The 22,867-nt window shown below is 36.6% G+C and overlaps 3 protein-coding genes across 4 annotated transcripts in view; 1 reads left to right on the top strand and 2 right to left on the bottom strand.

The window, feature by feature from the left end:
* Nucleotides 1–6,721, bottom strand: part of LOC137940537 (uncharacterized) — a 44,155-nt gene extending 37,434 nt beyond the window's left edge. For both annotated transcript variants that reach the window (XM_068785653.1, XM_068785654.1), the window contains exons 1-2: nucleotides 6,269–6,721; nucleotides 3,861–3,970 (exon numbers count right to left, since the gene is read on the bottom strand). In XM_068785653.1, the coding sequence (XP_068641754.1) occupies nucleotides 3,861–3,970; nucleotides 6,269–6,401 (243 nt within the window). In that variant the 5' untranslated portion in view covers nucleotides 6,402–6,721. The remainder of the gene's footprint in view (nucleotides 1–3,860; nucleotides 3,971–6,268) is intronic.
* A 6,326-nt stretch (nucleotides 6,722–13,047) lies between these two features.
* Nucleotides 13,048–14,547, top strand: LOC137941545 (uncharacterized). Its single transcript, XM_068787004.1, has one exon. The coding sequence runs from the start codon at nucleotides 13,265–13,267 to the stop codon at nucleotides 14,303–14,305; it is 1,041 nt and encodes a 346-aa protein (XP_068643105.1). The 5' UTR covers nucleotides 13,048–13,264; the 3' UTR covers nucleotides 14,306–14,547.
* Nucleotides 14,548–18,123: 3,576 nt separating this feature from the next.
* On the bottom strand, nucleotides 18,124–20,542 carry LOC137940075 (zinc finger protein ZOP1-like). Its single transcript, XM_068784993.1, has 5 exons — nucleotides 20,498–20,542; nucleotides 19,811–20,059; nucleotides 19,096–19,216; nucleotides 18,648–18,785; nucleotides 18,124–18,460 (listed from the first exon to the last, which is right to left on the bottom strand). The coding sequence occupies exons 1-5, from the start codon at nucleotides 20,540–20,542 to the stop codon at nucleotides 18,195–18,197; spliced, it is 819 nt and encodes a 272-aa protein (XP_068641094.1). The 3' UTR covers nucleotides 18,124–18,194.
* Between the last annotated feature and the right edge of the window lie 2,325 nt (nucleotides 20,543–22,867).

Here is a 22,867-nt window from a genome sequence, read left to right as displayed (position 1 = left end):
GGACATCACCTTGGCTCCTTGTTGGTGATTTCAATATGATTAGGTATTGTAGCAAGAAGTCACCTCCAACCTCATCCATGAGAAAATTCAATGACTTCATCCGTGCTTATGGTTCAAATGAAATCCCAACCTCAAGAAAATCCTTCATTTGGAGCAACATGCAACAAAATCCAATGCTATCCAAGCTGGATCAATTCCTTGACTCCACAGACTGGTTTCGAATCTACACTGAGGCATCAGCTCTTACTACGGGGAAAGTTGCACCTAACCATTCGCCCATCATCCTTGAAACCAAAATGGGCAATTGGGGTCACAAACCATTCTAATTAAAAAATAAGTGGTTGGAAGATAAAAGTTGTATCAAATTAATGGAGGGGGACGCCAAATTCTATGACAGTCTCTTAATGGAAGAATGTGCAAAACGTCCATTCCTCACTCAACTTCCTTTTAAAGAGACTCATGGACAATCAAAGGACCAGACTAGAAAGTCCTTTCACACGCACAGAAATGGGTTGCTGCCCTTCAGATGCCACTTGATAAGATCTCCAGACCAGATGGGTTCAACCGGGAGTTCTTCTGACAAGCTTGGTGCTTCATGGCTAATAACATTCGAACTATGGTGAATGACTTCTACATCAATGTCATCACCTATCGCATCATTGGTGCATCCTTCACATCCACAACTCCTAAGAAAACCAATGTTGAACCAATTGCTAACTCCAGTCCCATCAGCCTTGCCTCCAACCGCTACAAGTTGATCTCATGCATCCTTGCCAGTTGTCTAAGATCTACCATGACACACATTAATCAGTATTGAACGATACTCATTCATGTAGGAAAGTGTCATCTTGGATGTTGCCATGAGTCTTCATGAAGTTAATGACAGCTTCGAGAAAGGCAACTAGCCGAGGAAAGTTTTGAAACTAGATTGGAGAAAACATTTGATCGACTAAGTTGGCAATTCCTAGACTCTATTTGGATTGTATGGGATTCAAGAACAAATGGTGTAATTGGATCTCCAACTACATTTCCTGGGTCCGTTATTCTATCCTCATAAATGGTAGTGCATATGGGTATTCAAGGAGCTCTAGGGGCCTTCAACAAGGGGAACCCATATCCCCTTTCCTCTTTTAATATAGTGGCTGAGGGTCTCACCAGCCTCTTCAGACTAACTCAAGACCTTGACTGGCTCAAGCCTTTCTTCCCAGCTAATTGCTTAAAGAACCCAATCATCCAATATATAGATGATGCTATCATATTTGGAGAAGGCTCATAGAACAAATAATCCGTATCAAGGCACTCTCACACATAATCGAGATCATGTCAGGTCAAAAAATAAACTGGAAGAAATCCCATTTATATGGAATCTGGATCAAGCCACCCCGAATGCTTTGGCCACCCAGCTAGGGTGTAGCTTAGCATCTCCCACGGAAGCCTACTTGGGTCTCCCCCTCTTTAATGGCAGAATTGAAAGAAATTTGTCAAACTCAGTAATTGAAAACTTCACAATTGACTATCAATTTGGAAGGGGCAAATGATCTCTAAAGCTAGAAGGGTAACTCTGATCAAAGCTTGTCTGATGGTATTCCAGCATACTACCTCTCTTTCCTTCATTGCCCGGTAAAAGTTGCCAAGAAGATTGAAAAAATAATGAGAAATTTTCTATGGAAAAGCTCAACTGAACAGTTCAAGCACCACCTAGTTAGTTGGATTGATGTCTGCAAGGAGAAGAGTCAAAGAGGCCTGGAAATTAGAAGAATCCCAGAGAAAAATGATACATTTCTTACCAAATGGTGCTCGAGGATAAATAAACATAGGGACCTTCCCTAGGTTCCCCTTGTTTTGAAAAAAAGGGGGAAAACAATGACCTTGGCTTCTCGGGAATGGCACCCCTAGCTGCCTCTCTTCAATCTGGAAGTACATACACAAAAATTCACACATTTCACCCCTCGTATCAGATTCTTTCCTGGAGACGCCTCTCGCATTCATTTTTTGGCTGGACAAATGGTCTCATAACACCCTTCTAAAAGTGCAATCTCTGCTCCTTTACAACATCACCAGACATCTGAATGCCCTCCTCTTCAGCATCCATTAATGATGCCTTCCATGACATTGATTGAAGTCAAAACGTCCAGCAAGACCTTAATGATCTAGAGACTGTTGAAAATTAGCAACTCAATGGGCAACTAAGCCAAGAATTATCAAATATAACCATTCGAACAAGCTCATCTAGCGCCTTGACATTAACGGCTCCTTCATTGTAGCTTCCTATATGCAACATTAACCAATAGGAACACTTCCCCTTCCTTAGCGACATCTACTTAGGCTCTCTCAAGTAGTCCACGACAAAGTTCTTTCTACGGAATGCTCTTCAACGGAAAATTCTTGCCTAAGACAATCATATTTGTCGTGGATCTCATGTTCCTAGCAGCATTTTCCCTCTTTGCCACCTTGTTGATGAGTCGATTGACCACCTTCTCCTCCATTGCCAATTCTCTTGGCGCATTTGGTGTTTCTTCTTCAACAAGTTTGAAATCCAATTTGTTTGCCTAACTCCCTTTCAAAACTTATCCAGCTTGGTGCCAGTCTCAAGCTCCCCACTCTTGGCCAAATCATGGCACAAGCTTGTCTAGCCAATGTTCCCTTAGAATATATGGAACGAGCGGAATCAGAAAATCTTTCACATGACTTCTTCCCTTTAGTTGAGTTTTGCAGAAAAAGCTTCTCAAGTGGTTGCATGGCTTGGTTCTCTTTCCATCTTTAAAGAAGTCGGGGCAGACATCGTCATAAACTGCTGGCCTCAAGTCTCTCACCTCTCCCACTTCAATCCCCCCCTAGTTGAAGCTTAGAAGCTTTGGAGCCCAGCATTATAAAACTCAATTTTGACGGTTCTTCTCTTGGCAACCCAAGACCTTCTGGTTTCAATGGAGTTTCAAAAACTCCTCGGGCAACATCACGGCGTGCTCTAGGGATAAAGAACCTCCCTGGCATCACTAGTCTTGCTATTTGTAATTTCTTCAGCTTGCAAATTCTTTTGTTTGTACTTCGAGCCATGTTCTGGCTTGGCTGACTCCCTTGCTAAAGAATGGGTTTCCCTCCAATCTCTCGTTCATAGGAACAACCCCCCCCTTTTTCTCTCTCCCCTTTTAGTAGTATATCCTAGAAGTACCAAGTGCAAAAAGATAATGAAGCAAAAAATGCCGCAAAAAACAAGTGAATAAAACAGGACAAATAAAATCCTATATCCTTTGTCCCCATGACTCAGAAGTTTAATAGAAGAAAGAAAACCTCCTAATTGGTGTCTGCAGCAATATTTCGAGAAGATTCATAACATTCCCAGTTTCCTTGCAATCAGTTTGATGTACATTCCATGTCCCGATAATTTTATTTGGGACTTGTAACCTAGGGAAGGAGTTCCTTTCAACACCTAGTAGTAGGTAACTCCTATATTTTTTTATTTGCTGTTATAGCACAGACACAGTTGCCCTTTTAAACACGGAGTGTTATAACTCTCTATTCTTTCTTTGAAAAATAGGTTACCATCAGCTTCAGAGAAAAAAATATATCATTAAACAGCTTCAAAGAAAAAATAATTAAAATTGCTCAGAAGCAGTAAACTTGGAACTATCCCCCCACCCCCAAAAAAAAGGAATAATAACAATGCCAATAACAGTTGTCAAAAAGAAAAATAATAATAATGTAAACAGATAGCAACATAAATAGAATAAGAAAGATGAGAAAAGCTATTTTTATTTATACCATTCAGAAAGAAGATATAAACCGAAAAGGTCAAAAAGAATACTAAAGTACACTCATCACAATTGGCCAAACTTGAGAAAGGTGAAATAAGAAGAACGAACTTCAAGAACAGCAATCACAGCATGCCCACTGGTAGGGCTGTACGCCATACGAACAACTGGTGCACCAATATTTATTGAGGCAATCTTGCATCCAGTAAGTGCATCAAATTCTGTCAAGTCCATATTAGATGACAGTTTTAGTACTGAATACAAAGGTCAAGGACAAGTACATAACTATAATGATCAATTTAAATTGTAACAATCATCAGTTTATCTGTTGAATTACACTGTGCAAAAGAACAAAGCAAGCCTCAGAAGAAATAAAGCTGCACAGATAGATCAGGTGCATCACTCAGATAACGATGACAGAAAATATGGAACCTACAAAATTCCAGTGAAAGTGCTAAGGGGCTATCTTTTCAGATCCAGAAGAAGCAAATTCACAGGACCCTTTTTTTAAACACAGAGAGGAAAATATTTTTTTTTTTTTAAAATGATGCTGAAGTGAAAAGATTTCATTGAGTCATTTCGCAGAATTACATGAATCCTATGAAGTAAAGGCATTTGATGAAGCAAAACAATGTTGCTCTAAGGAGGGTTATCTCTTGGGTGAGCACTGTCAAAGATTTTAAGGAGTTGAGAGGCGATGCTGTCGGGAAAAACTGGAAGATGGTTGTGGACTTTTCTAGGTTGAATCAGTGCAGAAGTCAGGAGCGGCTTGCCCCAGACTGTGATAAGATCAAATAAAGCTTCAATGGTTGCACCACAGCCAACCTGAGGCCTGCTTGGTTCAGAGGTGTTTTTAGAGACAGCAGTTGGAGGAATTTAGCTACCTTCTGGGGCCCCTTGGGATTACAGACACAACCTTGACTGAGCTCCATGCTCTCGGACACGGCCTTCGGCTCTTCACAAGTAGACTCAACAGGCATCTTATTATTGAAGGTGAATCACAAGTGGTGATTGAGTGGTGCCAGAAGAAGAAGGAGCCTGCTTGGCGGCACTGGTCCACTTTCTATGAAGTCCTTGACCTAGCATCTAGTTGTGTTAGTAATTGGAGTCATTTATAAAGGTCCGCTAATGGCATTGAGGACACAAACTGGTATTACTGCTATGAAACTTGAATAGGTTTTTCTAGTACCATCTTGATTTTTCTGAACTTGCAATAATGAAAATGGATTCAAAAGCTCCAGGGTTTTCATTAAAAAAAAAAAGATCTATCACCAACTTAACACGTAGCTTTCCTCATTGGTGAAAGTATAGAATTTGATATTATTGATCTTAAGAGTTTGAAGAGGATTTGAACAATGAAGAATGGAACAGCATCTGTCATTCCTCACAACTCAAGCAACAAAGCAACCGTAGCTTCTGTTACCAAAAACCATTGAGGACTGCTTTCTCAATGCAGTCTCGTGACACTAGGTTAGTTTCTAAGTCCTGATGAACAAATTTGAGAAGTTAGAGAGCTAGGATATTGCATTACTAGCTGTGCAGCTGGTGACTTGATTAATCCAATATGAACAAAATGGAGAAGTCATAGAGCAGGGATGTTGTGTTACAAGCTGCACGTATAGTTGGTAGCTTGCCAAAATAAATCATTTATAACTCAAAATCGAAAAATGACTACAATATCTATCTTTGCTTGAACCTATTAAGACTCATGTCCAAAGTCCATAATAAGCACGCACATTGGGCAATGAGTTGTTCTACAATTAGATATCCCAAGAATTGGAACAACTGATACACATCCGAGCTTGAATCATTACTACGCAACCCTATAATTTATAAAAAGTAACAAATTACAAATCACCTATTTCATTTTACACAGGTAAGTTGTTACTTGGTGATGTTGCCTTTGCGTATTAGTCAAAGACCACATTTGAGCACACAGTTTATAGTTCCATGTCAAAATCAGTGAAATAATTTGAAGAGCTCAAGAATACACTCTGACCATGAAAATTTTCTATTTGCAGAGGGTAGTTGAAACGGGCCCCTGTATTTTCTGGAGCATTTCTGGCCTCTGTCTTTCTTCAGATACAATATGCTATATCTCTTAACAACGGTAACACTCTTTTTTTTTTTTCATATGCGGAATTTTTTAATGACTCCATATCAGTAATTAACAATAGTTTGAATGATCCATATCTTTCAAAATATAAAAATAAAAAAAGCAAAAAAATCAACACTGGGCATATGGAGTACGTAGAAGCCTCACAAAATTAAGTTTGGTGCTATTTACCATAACACGGACACGTTAGAATTTGAAATTTTTCCTACCATTTTCTGGAACTATTCCCGATTTTCCATCAATTCTAAGTTCAAGTTATATCAGTACTCATAATATTTGTCCTAAACAGCCGCCTGCTAAATAAAAAAAAAAAATTGTAAAAATCTAAAATGTAACTTCTAGGTCATAAAAAAGGAAAATTGGAGGCAACAATTTGAAAAGCATTAAACATATGAAAGTTTACCAATCAAGTAGCTTCCAATGGCTGTAGCAATAAGCGCCTGATTGGGATGAAATGCAGCAGCATGAGGTTGTAGAGGCTTAAGGCCACGATCCACGTGCCGAAGGTCCAAATGCTGGACAGTAACCCACTCCATCGCTTCCTGACAGGAAATTCCGCGAAATCTCCACTGAATTCAGCAGGCGAAAAAGCGCAAAACCCTAATTCATTTCAGATCTCAGTAAACGAAAACATCCTTGGAAGATGATTGTTACTTTTAGTTCATCCGTACGATATAGTCGGGAATCAATGTGGGAAAACAAGTAAGATTTTCGTAATAGTATCATAGAGAAGAAGAGAGATCTGCAGAAGGATTTGAATAAAGGAGGAGACGAGGACAGGAGCAGTCCTTAGGCTCGAGGCGTCTATTATGGCATATTTATATAGGAGAATTCACAAACTGTTCTAAATGCGATCTAGAGACTCGATCCGATCCAATGTTTGTGTAGGAATGGTGTGTAGATTATAAATAGATTGGAGGAAGTGTGCAATAATATGCTTTTCATTTGTCTTTTCGGTGTCTTACCAGAAAAATCTTCAATTCTGCTAGAAATTAATTACGATTATCCTCTAAATATGCCATATAGACGCATGACTCTCATTGAGGCTTAATTATGATAATTTTAGTTTGTTCTCAGTTTTTTACTTTTTAGATTCTAAATTTTTTTCTTGAATTGCAACTTAAACTTATCAAACCTATTTATGAATATTTAATTTTTTTATTTTTTTAACAATCCTGGTTTATATGCATCTATGTTGTATTTATTTGTCTTATTTTTTCCCTTTTTAACTATTTTGCAACGTGATTTCACTTTAGTGGAATTGCATCGTGCCTATCAAATAAAATACATACTAAGTGAAGTTTTTGTTTGATTCATATTATGATAAAGAAAGTTTGAAAACAATTATGTGAATACCAACAGTAAGATCATTTTTTATGAAAATCAAGTTGATCATTTGTGACAAAAAAACATTGTATTTTTTCATCAAGCATTATTTTATTACTGAATTTATTTAAAATCCATCATGCAGTGTTGTTTTATAGGAGTCGTGTTCAAAGAAAATAGACCCATGAAGAAACACAATCATGAATACAACAACAAAATAAAGTTACAAGATTGTAAGTGATATAAAGTCTTATCTCCAGTTTGATCATCTGATTCGATATCCATATATGAACTTAATTAGAGTCTTTAATTATCTATCAAGTGAACTCCTACTTCCCTTGGTTGACTAGCTTCACTTTTACAATTTGTCTACATTTTGTACTTGATGAGAAATTTTGTCCTCCTATTATAACAATGAGTTCAAATATGGTAGCAAAATAGTAACAGAGATGATTGTGTACTGTTACTTTTACTACAAATATCAGTAGAGCTTCGGCTAACTTGAAGTTTGAGACATTGGGATGGATGATGGAGTGTCTACTTATTGCAAGTTTCGTGGTGGCATTAAAAAAGTATTGACAAGTTTGCAACAATATTTTTGCTTGTTGTAGGTTCTATGAGGATTTTTGTAGGGTTTTTAACATTCTTTGAGATCTGAAAGGTCCAACAAATTTCTCTAATGCTTCTTTTTTTCAAAAACCTATCTCCCCGCAACAAAAGGATGCCTCTATTTATAGGGTTATGGGAGTGGTTCAACCATCCCACCGTTTTCCTTACTCGTGTATTATCTCTCTTCCTTTAACTATCTACACATGCAAGTGCAAGGGCCCATTTGGCAAAACTTCTTTATTTTGCCATGAGAGCATAACACTTGATCTAGTCTATTTTGAAATGGTGTTACCTCTTTTTCTTAGGTCGTATTTTCCTATAATGTTGGGTATCAATTATGTGGCACTTTCTTTGTTTGGGTAACACTATCTTGAAATGTCATATGTTAGCATGTGGTACCTATTTTATTTAAGTAGTACTTAAGTAACATTGTCCTTTAATTGAAATTTGATTACAACTCCATACAATTGACTTCATTTTGATCGTTGATTGGGCTTTAATATTAATAATCAATCCCAATCTTGGCAACAAAAAAAAGTTGACTTTGATTGTTGACCTACTTCTTGGCAAAATCTCTATGTTTTGATCATTGAGAGTTTTTTAGTTTGGCAGTTGGTCGACTTGTGATTAAATTCCTTTGATCTTAGTAATTGACAATGTGAACGATATGGACCATAGTTTGAGGTTCTAATTTTGGTGATCAAATTCTTATGTCTACAATATGATAAGTATAAAAATAAATATACATCAATATATTTCAGCAAAAAAAAAGAATCATATGAATATTATCAACATTGTACATAACATAAGTAAACAAATTAGGTCTAAAAGATACATTGTAAAATATGATGGTCAAAAGGGTACTTTAGTTGTTATGCATCGACAAAATAAATAAATTAGGGCATTTTATTTGTTTCATATTACATTTATTAAAAAGGAATGAAGGTGGTAATTGATTATTTTACATGAAAAAATTCAAAATAAAATATGGTTATAAATATTTTTATCACTCGACGGGCATGAAAAATATGTAAAAAGTAGATTGAATTGTTGTTTACATGATATAGATGAAAAAGGTTAAATGACATGTTTGTTATTTTACATAATAAATACAAAAAAGAAACGTCATAGGGTATTCTTGTTTATCTAAAATTAAAAATTTAGACTAGGATACGAGAGTATAGTGTATATCATCACTAAGGAACAATGTCTAGTTGGGGATTTCTTTAAGAGAAAAAAGTACAAAAATTATTGAACAAAGTGTTTTTTTTTTTTAATTCGAGCATGATTTAAAAGATTGAAACTACAATGTGAATACTAAAAAGAAGTTGTTAGATCATTTTAACAAAGATCAAGTCAATTCTCAATGATAAAAATAAATGATTCACTTATATGATTCTTGACATGCCTTTTATCATAAAACAACGTATTTTAAGTAAAATGTACTATGTTTTATGTATTATATTATTATAGCATTTGATTTTTTTCGCCTACTCAAGTTTATTGTCACTTTTTCAGAACAAATATTTATGAAGTTTATATCATGTTTTATTAAAATAAAAAATAAAAAATGATATTTGATCATTTATCTAAAAAAATTTTAAAGTGAAATATGCTAATGAATATTTTCATCATTCTTATAAAAAATATGTAAAAATGTAGGTTTGAAATTTGTATGGAAAATGGATTAAAAAGGTGAAAGGGCATATTCACTATTTAAAATTATAAATATAGAAAGAAAAATCACATGATATAATATGCTTTTCCTCAATTTGAAAACCACTAGAACCAAAATAATATGCTTGTTCTAAGTAAATACAATAGAGTAAATGACATTCTTGTAAATAATAGTATTTTTTAGAATAAAACGTTGAATTCAACCATTGTCGGCCGACTCGACTCCAGTTTCTTTTTCCTCAATCTTAAAACCACTGGAATCAAAGTGATATGCTTATTCTAAATGAATAATAATTATGTTTTAATTAAATTTAAATTTATTATGTTATTAAATTTGAATTCATTGAATGATAATTCCATTCACTTACTTATAGTTCAAAGGGTGTCTAACAAAGAGTGAAACACATTCACAACCTTCTATATCCCATTAGGAACAACTAATAGTTTTAAACATAAAAGTAAAATCTTGTTTTATAATTTTTCATTTTCGTCTTTTACTAGGATTAAGTAAGAATGCAAAAATAATTGTTTGATGTTTGTGTAGTTATTGTTAGATTTAAGATTTCATGTTCAAAAGAGCTAGAGTTGAGGTGGAAAAGAGGTAGGAAGAGGCGAGAAGGTGGAAAGAGAAGAGAAGAAGATTAGAGAAAGATAGGCAAGAGGGGTCGAGTTAGGATTGTAACAAGAATGACTTGAGTATGAGCCTCCCCTCTCAAAGATGTCTTATTTATAATTAAGGGTGAAAACCGTAATACATGATAAAAATGAAAAAGAAAACTTGAAACACTTAATAATTACAATGTATACCACTTTATCCTTTAATTATAAGACGTGTCATTAGAACTTCTTCAACAACTATCAGAGAGAAAAAAAAAAAGTACCCTAATTCTTGAACGAGTTTTCTATTACTCCAAAAAAAAAAGTAATTAAAAAATAATAAGTTAGTCATAGTTAATCACTCGCCTCTATTACTTCTATTTTTTTAAAAAAAATTGCTTTTGTTTCCCGTATAAGCACAACTTTTATAATTAATTTTTCGTAGCTTCCCAAGGTGGCAAAAATATAAAAGAATTTATAAAAAATATTTTTTTCAAAGTTAAAGAAAAATTGAATTTCATTATGTTTAGATGAAGATAGAAATTGAGAGTTACGATTTTTTTTTCCTAAAAAAAATAATTAAGTGAAAACAACTCAAATACAAATGGGCGGTTGTTAAATACCTAGGCAATACTACCCAAAAGACTGGCCTGTTAAGAGCGGAAGACATAACTACTTAACCCAAGCCCATAACCAGGATGTCCCATAACATGACACCCCCCCTTCGCGAGCCAATGACCACGACGGCGCAACGACACAAGCTCGACCCGGGTTTTTATCCTACGACCTAGCTGTATTTTAATCCAGCATTTGTGCGCGATGCAGCGACATTGGCCCGACCCGAGTTTTTATCCTACGAGTTACCAGTATTTAAATCTAGCCTCTGCACCATTGTCGGGAATTGAACTCGCGACCGAGGGTCTGCTCTGATACCAAATGTTAAGCACCTAGGCAATATTACCCAAAAGACCAGCCTAACATAGCTATTTAACCCAGGCTCATAACCAGGATGCCATAACAGCAGTTCTTCAGGAGGGAGCCTATTAAATTTCTAGCAGTTTGAGTGGGGCCATGTAATTGCATGAGTTTTGCAAAAGACAATTTAAAATAAATTGCATGTGGTGATGTGTTTTGGATGCATTAGACAACGTTGAAATCAATATAATGCTTGTGAATTAATTTATAAGGAATAAAATATTTAACCTAAAATAGCTTCATCTCTCTAACAATGTGGTTTGACATTGGATTAAATCATTTTTACACGAGACATTTCATGCAGCCAGAGATTGCGTGTCGGCAGCTTTTGCACGTGGGATTTAACCCAATGTTGGTAGATTCCAAGCCACTTAAATTCAACCCACGTTTGATGCCTCACAAGACCTTTAGGGAGGGGGGAGCTGATGGAGTCAAAATTTTGCATTATTAAGTTGTTTATTAATTAAAATATTTTTTATTAAAAAAATTTGCATGTCAAAAGGGGCATCTTGACTTATGATTAAAGACAATAATTAGGGTCGTCTATTCGTGTATGACCCACGCAAATTAACGACCCAGATTGGGAGGGGGGGTGTCCTAGAATTGTTATTTAGTGGCACGAAACACACGAGCGCCTACATCAACGCGCTCATTCAAGAAACCTTATCTTATTATTAAAAACTTAAATGTTCGTCCTCTGACGAATAAAATTTCCGCGCGGCTGGTTTGGCGTGATTCCGCCGTCCGGGGACCCAACGGCAGCGACAGGGATGAGAGAGGCTTATGATGAGAATTCCTTGAGACGCTTGCTAGCTATTTTGATCTTGCTTGGCTCTGAATGTTGTCGTCATTAAGTCAATAATTTCTACTCCATTTGAATAAATTTTGTCATTAATCAGAGTGTTACATATGTCAAAACATTTCTCTTTTTTATGCTCTTATTTTTATTTTCTATCTGTATGAAATCACTTTTAAACTCCGTAACTTGTTAGAGTTGTTGGAAATGCTCCTTTTCAGTTCAACGATTATTAAGTAGTTTTCCCTTATATGTAAGAAAATGGGATACTCAAATTCTCTTCTTTTGATGGAATTTTTTTTTTTTTTGAGAAGTTGTATTTTTAAAAAAAAGTTTTGGTATAATAAAGAAGTCTGTGACTCCATCAGTTACACTTTGGATAGATTAAACAATTCTCAGTGAATTCCTGGAATTTGACTGCCATGGCCAGAGATATGTATCTTAGCGCCACTTTCAATTTTTTATGAATCTCACACATGTATTTAAAATTTATGCTTTCAATTAGATCAACTTGGATTTGATAGGGTACATGTTATATTAGAGATTCTAAATAAGTCTTTCCCAACTTAACTTGAGTCGAAACCCATGTCACTCGAGTTTGTAGATATCCAACTCAATCCCTGAACACTCTCCGCTCTTAACCAAAAGTTGACCCTCTTTTTTTTTGGAAATGACAAACGTTACTAAATATCACTCATACAAATGCGTTTCATATATATATGATGGCTACAAGAGCCTACTTTAGACGAGTTGTTTTTTCTGATTTGTTTTGCCTATGATGTGGGTCCCTTGTATCCCAAAACATGCTTTTATTTTCTGGCCTAATCTCACATTTGCATCAATTTATTCCATTCTAAAACAAGCACATGCTTTAGACTCTGGCCTAAAAAATCCCCTTCTCACTTGAATTTTTTCTACGAAAATTTGAAGAGTTTCCATTAAGAGTTTAAGTGTATCTCATGGGTGTCTCACCGTAGAACTTTCCGCAATGGATTGACCGTTTCCGTAGGAATTTCTACCGGAATTCGTTTCCGAGCTTTTTCCTGACAAAGACCTCTCACTAATCTCATCTAACAAGTTTTCCCATAAAAACTCGCTAAAAGACAGACACGCAGTACGTGAAAGCCATTTTTATTTTTCCTAGCAAAGAAAATCATTGCCACCACGTTATTTGAAGGCGGCCCTGCGCTTGATTCTCTCCCTTTCGTAGTCAATCCTCTGCTCCTTCTCGCCTCTTTCCTGTTTTTTTCCTCCCTATAAAGTCCACACAGCATTTTCCTGCTCACCGCAATTCGCTCAGACAAGCAAACACCCCGGCGAGGATCAGGGTTTGAAGAGAGCGCAAGAAAAAGAAGAAAACCAAAGGAGAAACGAACAGAGAAGAAAGAAGAGGAGTAAGGAGGATACCCACCGGCCGGAATGGAAGTGGTCGTTCCGATGGCCGCCGCGGATTTCAATTTCGACAGCACATGCTCCTCCCCTTACATGAGCGCCCCTTCGACTCCCAAGCGTTTTGGGGATTTCTACTTCAGCGCCCCCACCAGTCCTTCCGGGGCTTCTGCAATCTACAACGAGTTCAAAGCTCTGTCCAAGGGGCACTCCAGCTCTTCTTCTGCGATTCCATTTGATTGGGAGGAGAAGCCTGGGACTCCAAAAAAGGATGCGGCTCAACGCACCAGGAACGACGACGAAGAAGAAGAAGATGACTTTGCGTTTGATTTCAGCGGTCAACTGGATCCGTCCTACATAACTGCCGCGGAAGAGCTCTTCGAACAGGGCAAAATCCGGCCACTGAAGCCCCCGCCGCGGATGCAGGCGGAGGATCTGCCCTCGTCGAAATCACCCAAGTCGCCCAGGCGGATGTTCAGAGAGGCCTTCTCGCCGCGTCAGAAGAAAGACATGAACCCCTTCGCCGCAGCCATGGAGGAAGCCAGGAAAGGCACCGAGAGGGCGGAGCGGGGGCGCGAGAGAGCTGGTCCGTCCAGCCAGAACTCGAACCGCCGCTCGGCGAGGTCGCTCTCGCCGTACCGTGTCTCGGATTTCGGATTAGACGATCCCCTTCAATCCGGAAAAGCCGCGGAGAAACCAGCTCCGCCGTCCGCCGCTCCCCCCAAGTCCGGCAGCAAGAAGTGGAGCATCAAGGACTTTCTGCTATTCAGAAGCGCATCCGAAGGAAGGGTTTCCAGAGGGAAAGATCCCCTCAGAAAGTTCTCCATCCAAGCCAAGACAAAAGCCGAGGACGTCAAGAACTCCAGCTTCCGTTCCACGGAAAGCTCCGGTTCGATGAGGAGAGGTCGGGTCTCGGCCCACGAGCTCCACTACACAGCGAACCGGGCGGTGTCTGAGGAACAGAGGAGAAAGACGTTCTTGCCTTACAGACAAGGTTTGCTGGGTTGCTTGGGGTTCAGCCCCACGGCCCACGGTCTAGCGAAGGGGTTTCAATCCATCACAAGGAGGTGACCCGACTGGCATCTCAACCGAGTCTCACCAATTGGAGGGTCTCACTGTATGAATGTGAATTCGAGTTCGTGGGTTTATTATTTTGTTGTTTATGTGGCGGGTAGTGTTCTTCCTATGGTTGTTTTTCTTCTTTGTAAGCGAAAAGAAGGGGCCATAAGGGAAGGGAAGAAAAATTCGTATTTTTTTTTTCTAATTTGATATAATATGAAACTTGAAGCTCTCCTTACAACATTTCACTCCAATATTTTCGATTCTTCATCTTCATTCTTTACAATTTCCCTCTGGTTCGTTCTCAAAAGCTGGTAGCAGAAGATCAGGGTTTAGAACTGGAGAAAAAATCACTCCTTTCTTTTGAGGAAGGAAGGAGAGAATGATTGGGTTTTTACTTTAAGAGACAGAAGTCACATTTTGGCAGGTTTGGTTGGATGTGAAAAAGATGAAAGTCAACAAAAAAAACCAGTGATTTCCTCCATTGATGTCGATAAGGAAAGGAGGTTCTGTCCAGCCAGGCGCATGTGGAAACTTTTCAAGGCAGGTTTTGTCGAAATGAATAGTATTTGCACATGGTCACTCATCCTTCCCCTTGGAAAGAGAGAGGGAGTGCCCAAAATTTGTACTTGTGTTGGTTGCCATGGTTAAAGCTTAAATGATTCATACTATCCTTTTTTCATCTTACTGGTTTTTTGTAAAATTTTAAGGTTCATAGTGTTAGGATAAAATACTGTGGCAAAATTTTTGGTCGTTTGTGTAATTTTTTAGAATTTTTTTGTTTTTGGCTTGATTTCTCTTGTCTTTAAGAAATGTTAAAAAATAATGTATGATTTTAATTACTTATCTCTTACTCTAATACTCTAATCTTATTTATTATACTCCTTTTTTAAAATAATCCAAATTCCAAACTCAAATATTCTTTTTTCTTCATCATCACCTCAATCAAATATATAATTTTTAAATACATATAAAAATATACCGATCAAATGAACATATAATAATAATTTTTTTATTAAACACTGTAAAATTTTGTAAGCTAATTATATTATTAAACTTATAAGTTGGATTAAGGACAAGGACAAGTTAACCCACACCAATCTCTGGACATGGTTTTGTTCTTCCTTTTGTTCTGTATGAGGAAACCCATGCACCCAACCTTTAACTAGGCCTATGATGAAGAATGCCAAAAAAAAAAACCAAGGGGGGGATTTGTTAATAATAAGAAGCTAAGTGTAATTACTTATTCTCAAAGATAACTTCAAGATGATGACCTAATTAACTATGATGTCAAATTTGCACGCCATAAAACATGATTCACATTATCCAATTACGTGACTAGGTGTGAAACCAACAACTCAAATCTCAAATCTTGTACCAATTGTCCCATTGGTGGTGGCTTCCAGTGGGGTATTATAGAACATTGATTAGTCAATTCCTTGTGTTAGTGGGGAAACATTAATGCAAGTACTTTACTTTAGATTACGTCCACTTAAAGTTCCAGCTAAGTTTTAATTAGTGAACAAGTCTCTTTTCGAATTGCATTTCCTTTTCAAGAAAAAGTCCAGGGCCACAGTCCAATTCCAAGTCCAGCACCTGCATGAAGGGGTCACATCAAATGTACAAAATTTACAAACAAACACAGCATGCAACAATTGACCGGTGGCTCAGCTTTGAGAAACATCGTGTATAAAGCCGTGTGACATATTAAATGAGTGGGCCCGCCGTTTTCTTTGACTAAAACACGTGGTGAGGATCCGTCGGTCAAAGATTACCTGTCAGTCTTCCTAATGGTCAACACATTTGACTTTTGACCTGATTTCTCTCCCATGAATTCCATGCAAAGCAAATTCTAAAACCTCCTCCGAGAAATTGCATGGAAGCTGGCTTGTTCTGTTTTGTATTTTACACGGCGACGGAAGAAGGTTCGGATCGCTGGAAGCAATTAATAAAGCGTACGGGGAGAATGTTGGGATTTGAATGGAAATTGTGAGAGCTGAGTTGAATGGACTGAATAGGAAGAGAAGGTCTGGTAATTGGTTCCGAGAAGGAAGGATGGAGTGTTCTGTAAAATGGAATCAATCACGTTAACGTAATTTTCATGGAAAGAGAAGAAAGGAAGATGATCAGGGAGCATCGGGTCGTGACTGGTGAGTGATTCATTTGGAACTATGGTAGTTTTTTTTTTTTAATTCTCAACTACCAACTATAAGAAGTTCGTGGATGACTGAGGACGATTAAAAAAACAGAGCAACTGGATACCTGCATTAGCGTTCTGTAAATGCTAACAATAGTGAAGTAATGGCTAGAGAGAGCACTCAAAGACATGACATTATCGGTGTTTGCTAGAAAGATCACAAAAGAACTTCGGTTTATACTTTTGTTTCTTATTAAGCCAACTACATCTTGCTTACCAAATATTCACTATTCATTTGACTCTTATGTCATAACTCATTAAGTCGTATACGTCATTGATCGATCATATATTTGCATGTTTAGCGAGTGGGTTTTGCCCTTTATGAGCTAATATTTTTGTTGTCTATAACTACATGTCATTGATCGATCATGACTCATTATGTCGCACATAGTCTTATTCATTTGACTCTTATATCACGACTCATTAAGTTGTACATGTCATTGGTCGATCATATATTTGAATATTTAGCAAGTGGGTTTTGCCCTTTATGAACTAATATTTTTATTGTCTATAGCTACATGATAAGTGTATGTGAGTACTATAACAACTATTACCTTTTTTTATAATAACTTAGGCGTATCTAATGCGATTAACTATTTATTTTTCGCTTCCATGATAAAACTTATTTATTGTTTCTTCTACTCTCATACTGTGTGGGGCCTTTGTACTATGATATCGTTATTTGCTAGTAGTTACTTTCCCACCAACCCCCAAGAAGCTTTTTTTTTTTTTTTTTTTTACTGGTGGAATTGTTTTTTCAACAAAAAATATTATCACATTTAATTTTTTAGTTAATATTTCTAAGCAAAATATATTTATGCCAAAAACATTAAGTGAATTTTATTGGTAATATTATGGCTTTATCCTTTAATAGTTTTTTTAAAACCTTAAAAAGTACAATTTTGTATCTATATGATAATATTTTTTTTTAAAATTTAAATATATTATTATTTCACCTAATTAAAGGGATAAACACTTTTAATTAAAATCTATTATTTTTTATAAATTTAAACCATTATAAATAATTAGGTAAAAAATAAAGTTAAATAATTTTAATTTTTTTGGTATCTTGTATATATGTTTAATTAACTTTTATTCATATTTTTAATTTCGTTTTTTTTGTTAATAAGCTAAAAACATGTAAATTTAAATAATATGAATAGCATATTGTTAGCACTCAACAATAAAATTAATTATATGAAATTAAATATGAACTTATTTACTTATGCTAAATTAATATAATATTAAAAAATATCAAGTTACTTAAAAAATGGTTTTCTGAAAAATTTCCCTCTAAAAAAATTCCTCAATATTTTTATGAATTAAAAATAAAAATAATCAAGTGGTAGTTGTTGAACTAGACTTTTGACGTTTATTTTTTGGTCTTTTATGTGTTTTACTCGATCTTTTGTATGTATATTTTTTCTTTTATTTAGATAATTTTTTTCAATTATATTTTGTATATTAATCCTCTGTAGAATTAAATAACTTCTCTTTAATTTTTCTTTCTTACGTTTTTTTTTTTTAAAAAAAATTGAAACAGGAGGATTTAGTGTTTTATCAACCTTTGAAGAAAAGCTCATTCATAGGGAAGCTTACTACTGGCGCTTTATTTTGTCTTCTTTCCTTTGGAAATGCAAAATAGAAAGCATTGGAATGTTAACTTTTGGAACATATGGGATATTCGTAGAATCCATTTCAGTATCACCTGTGAAGACCAAATAATGGTGCTTCTCTTTCTTCTACTCTTTTCCTTGCAGTTTCCCTTGCTTTTAGTGCAGCCTCTTCCTCTTTGGACGATCCCTTAGGCTTCTCACCTTCCCTTTTTCTCTTGTTCACAGCAATAGATGACGGCACTCCTTTTATGGATCTCAATGGGTTCACTGGTGTTGAAACGACCCTTCCAGGAGGGGGCACACTGATGGGTTTGGTACTGCCTTGGGGTCCTGATAGAGTACCTTCATCTGACCCTGAAACTTGATTCGAGGTATAAGCTTCTTCCTAAGAAACCCACTTCCCTATTTAGGCAATACAAAGGAAATATTTAACTAAAAAGAATAACTAAAAAAAACATAATAGTAATAATGTTGGAAGATACAGTGGACTGCCATTTTATAGGGGAAAATCCTATACACTATTTGAACTCAGGTGGCTAACATTTAGTAACTATTGTAGCAAAGTAGTATAAGCCAGAGGTTGGATCATAGTGATGCTCACTACTCGGGTTATAGTAACAACCTGAAGCACTATCATACTCCCATTCTGCAACAACCGAAACCTGTTTCAATCTGAAGTCTAACAATTACGAATCGAGACAAATAGCCACCCAAGTTCAGAATCCTCAAGCTGCACCCACTTTGTTGGTGACTGTCAATGATACGACTTTTAGGACTTCATTGTGCCACTTCTTCCACTTGGTAATGTTTAGTCATTGCTCATAAAACGAGTATAAACTGCTTGGTCCTGACAATTTCAGTCCCTCGTCAATGCCATCCTCAGGTTTTAACGAGCACAATGAAAGAAAAGAAAAACAAGAAAAAAGAAAAAAAAGAACTAATGCTTTCTATTCACCATTATGCTATACTACTGCTGGAGCTAAATTTACCATCTTTAGTTATGCTTTTGGAAGTCTCTGCAGCTTCTCGAACAGGTCCTGATGGACGTGTGCTTGAATCCATCGTCTCCTTAAATGCAGCTAGATCTTTCTGATAGCTCCATTTGACTTTCTACAAATAATACAGGATAAGATGAAAATATCAATGATACTTATTGTTAAAATACAAGTTCAGGGGTATTTTGGTTATTTCCTATATTTTCCATATTACATTTTTCTCTTATAGTATGACTATTAGATAAAAAATGTCTTATTTTATCTCTAGTTAAATTTTCACTCAATTTAGACATGTATTTTAGGAGATATATAATTTTGAGTATTGAGAAACATTTTTGTTCTTTTGTAAATGTTCACTTAAACCCTGATTATAAGATCGACATATAAACATGCAAGAGAAGAGGGAAATACAATTGCTATATCATCAGGCAAGAATATGTCATGTTTGGATTCTGACAGAATCATGTCTACTTCCAGAAAAGACAAACCTATTTTCCAGAAACATCCTAACAACAACCAGCCTAAGCAAAAACTCCAAAATAGTTCCTTTTTTTGTTTGGTTCTCCTTAACCAGTTTCAGCAAACATCTGAACAAGAACCCGCATAATAAAAAACTCCAAAATAATTCATTTCTTCTTCCTAATCAATTACATGATTTAATCCTTCTGACAAAATGTAAAATTAAGCACAAATATGAAGTTCAACTTACTGCTTCAATCTGTTCTAGGGCTCGGGCTGCCTCTTTTTGTTCCTTCTCCTTGGCAGCACTCTCTTTTCTCATAGTAGCAAGCCTCTTGGCAACACTGTCCTTATGACGTTGACCAAGTTCATGGGTTCTGATACTCAGTGGATTGTTGGCTATATAAATCTTGCAGAAGTCGCACCATTTATTTCCCTGACTTACCCAATACTGAAACAGGTAATGAAAGAAAATAAAGACATTATTGAGGACCAATATCTAATAACGGCAGACATAAGAATGAAAAAACACTGAAGTTCCCATATATAATTTGATGTAAGTTCCATAATAAATGATCAAGTGACCATAGATAAGCACAGTAAAACCAATCAAAAGACATCATTTAAAGAAATTTTTAGAAGCCTTGGCTTTTTCCTCACTAAAAACGATGATAGAGGACATCCAGAATTGTAAGTAGTACATTGGTCAAATTTATTTAGTTATCCATTCATTTTTAATAAGACAGACAAGGTTTAACTTGTCAAAGAACCTTTTTCACATTGCTGAAGCTTCACTTGCTCATATAGGACCTGAAAATTAGATGGACTGCGTGATAGTTGAGTCTGATTTTCCCGCAGAAGTGATTTTTTTCTAGGTAAGGGGGACACCACCCTTCGGAATCTAGACATACTACTCTTCAAAATCATTCAAGATTACATTCTTAAGCAATGCATTGAAAGAGAAGAAGGGCGTTAGCACCATTTTTCAGAAAGTACAATGTGATTCGAAGTTTTTAACAAAATCTCTTCCAAAAGAGGAGGAAGGTCCAGACCAATTATTTTTGCCAAAAGATTCATCTGTTCAAGCGGACTAGAAGCAAACACATTCTGATAAGAGTAATTAAACACAACAGCAGGCCTTTTAGCAGTTTCATTGTAGGAGTCTTTAAAACCATAAACAAAGTGAGAAAGAAACTATAAAATCGAATAGTCGTACAGAAAACGTCCAAAATCATTGATCTTGCCCTTTGTATAGCCTCTAGATAGTGCCTTTGCCTGCTCATTGAGCTTGCAGAAAATACATCTCGCCCCCCTACGCTTGCGTGAATGAACCAAAATGGTGCAAGTCCTAAATGTGCTGCCAGATTTTTCACAGAATAGCATAATTATAAATGGATTGAACATCTTTTTTTTTTGCTCAACTGAGAATTTCATTAAAAGAACAGAGAATAGATTCTATATCACCTTCAAATCCCCAAAATGCAAGTCCGAAAAAAAAGGTAAACTGTGCTCAATTGTATGCAGCCATGGCTTCTGTTTCTTTGTCAGTAACTTGAAGTAATGGAAAAGCAACAAATGCTACTCAATGATCTGAAATTGATTGTCCTGCAACATTCTTTAGGTTTCATCCACATCTGAGATGGCTGAGAGACATCAGTTTGGACCCATGTTCTACCTTAAGCATACAAAAACGAATCCTTCTCATGTTACGAATAAGCAACAAAATATAACAGCACTTTCTGAGGAGACTTTATTCTGAAATCTCCCACCACAGACTCTAATGCTAGAGGCAAACATGACATCCCAGAGGTAGTAAAAGACAAGAAAACATTTTCAAAATGTGGATATGGTCTTTGCCTCAATGACCATATGGTAGGTTTCTAATGTGAGGGCTTGGGTTCAAGTCCAACCAACTTCAGGTTAGCGTGTCTATTTATCAATGTTTTCAAAACAGCTCCAGCCATTGAACTGGAATCGTGGGTGAATCTGGTTCATAAGATAAATTAAATGAATACTTGGGTGGCAATTCCCTTCCCTCATCTCTGTTTACCAACAATTTTTCTATCAAACTAGAGAGGGAGAGGATGGCACCACATCTCTTGATGCCCATCTTTCTACACAAATGGATCCTCTCCCACTATGATGCAGGAATGACAGCTGGGAGTGGTCTCCCCTCAGCCCTTCTTTTTGCACTTCCCTGTTCCTCTCCGACCTGGTCGGTTAGTTCAATGGGTGAACCATTTAAACCAACTTTGTCAGCCTGTTTTTCTTCTCAGTGGTTTCTTATATTTTGAGCTACGAGGAAAGGTCTAGTTCTAGTTGAACCTGGCTCAACTAGCCAGTCTAGTCTGGTTCTGACGACACTAGTATGCATAATAAATGTTCAAAAGTTAAAAGAAAAACTTATGAATGAACCTAAACCACCACAACATTTCCAAATTGCGTAAGAAAACATGTCCAACTGTATTCTCTTTAAGTCCCTTCTACCAAACCAGCTATATAGTTTTAATGGTCAAACAATTATTGTCAGCAGAATCAAAATCCAGAGTATTAAGGATTTCTTGTTTTTCAAGTGTTGACTTGAACCAGAAACCCCCATGGGATCCTCAGTTGGAAGTTACTTTTGGCCACGACAGAGAAAAAATTATGCTACTGGCACACAAGTCCTTTTCAAAATAAGTTTAACATTATATCTAGGATCCATATATATGCAACATCATCATCCTTATAGAAAGGAAAAAAGCATGGATTATCAAAACTAGATTTTGTGAGCATTTTTCTTTTAAGTCCTTTGGACTCTCATTGATTTTAAAATCAGTTGGCAGTGACCTGAACTAAAATCCAAGAATTGCAATAGTCTTGAGATAGTGAGATACATGGTTCTCAATTTTTTATTTTTTTAATTTTATGATAACAAAATTAAAAGAATCCAAATAATGAAAAAAATAGAAGGGGGAGGGGGAGCACCTTCTGCTCCTCCCTTGCTGTTTCCCAGCACTAAGAGGGGGTTGGAGGTCTCACTCGCCAACCCTGCCCCTTCCTTTCTGCTGAGGAGATGGGAAGGGAGAGGGGAATCCTCCACTGCACTCCCCCTTTTTGGAAGGGGAAAGAGGGGCGGGATAAGCACTTTTTTCTCAAAAAAGAAAAGAAAAAAAGAACGCCAGGATAGCTGAGGGCCATGCCCTCCCCCTTTCCAGCACCCCCCACCCCCCACCCCCCCCCCCCCCCCCCCCCCCCCTCAGATGGAAAGGGGGGACAACCAGCTTCATGCTTCTCTTGCTCTTTTCTAATTCAAGGATCAAACTTT

The sequence above is a fragment of the Aristolochia californica genome, unplaced genomic scaffold (assembly GCF_029961685.1).
Source record: "Aristolochia californica isolate CCGP_79_NKW_82.1479 unplaced genomic scaffold, dmAriCali1.0.hap1 SCAF_9, whole genome shotgun sequence".
In the NCBI taxonomy this organism is placed as follows: domain Eukaryota; kingdom Viridiplantae; phylum Streptophyta; class Magnoliopsida; order Piperales; family Aristolochiaceae; genus Aristolochia; species Aristolochia californica.
The sequence above is the reverse complement of the archived record's forward strand: the minus strand, read 5'-3'. Positions and strand labels throughout refer to the sequence as shown.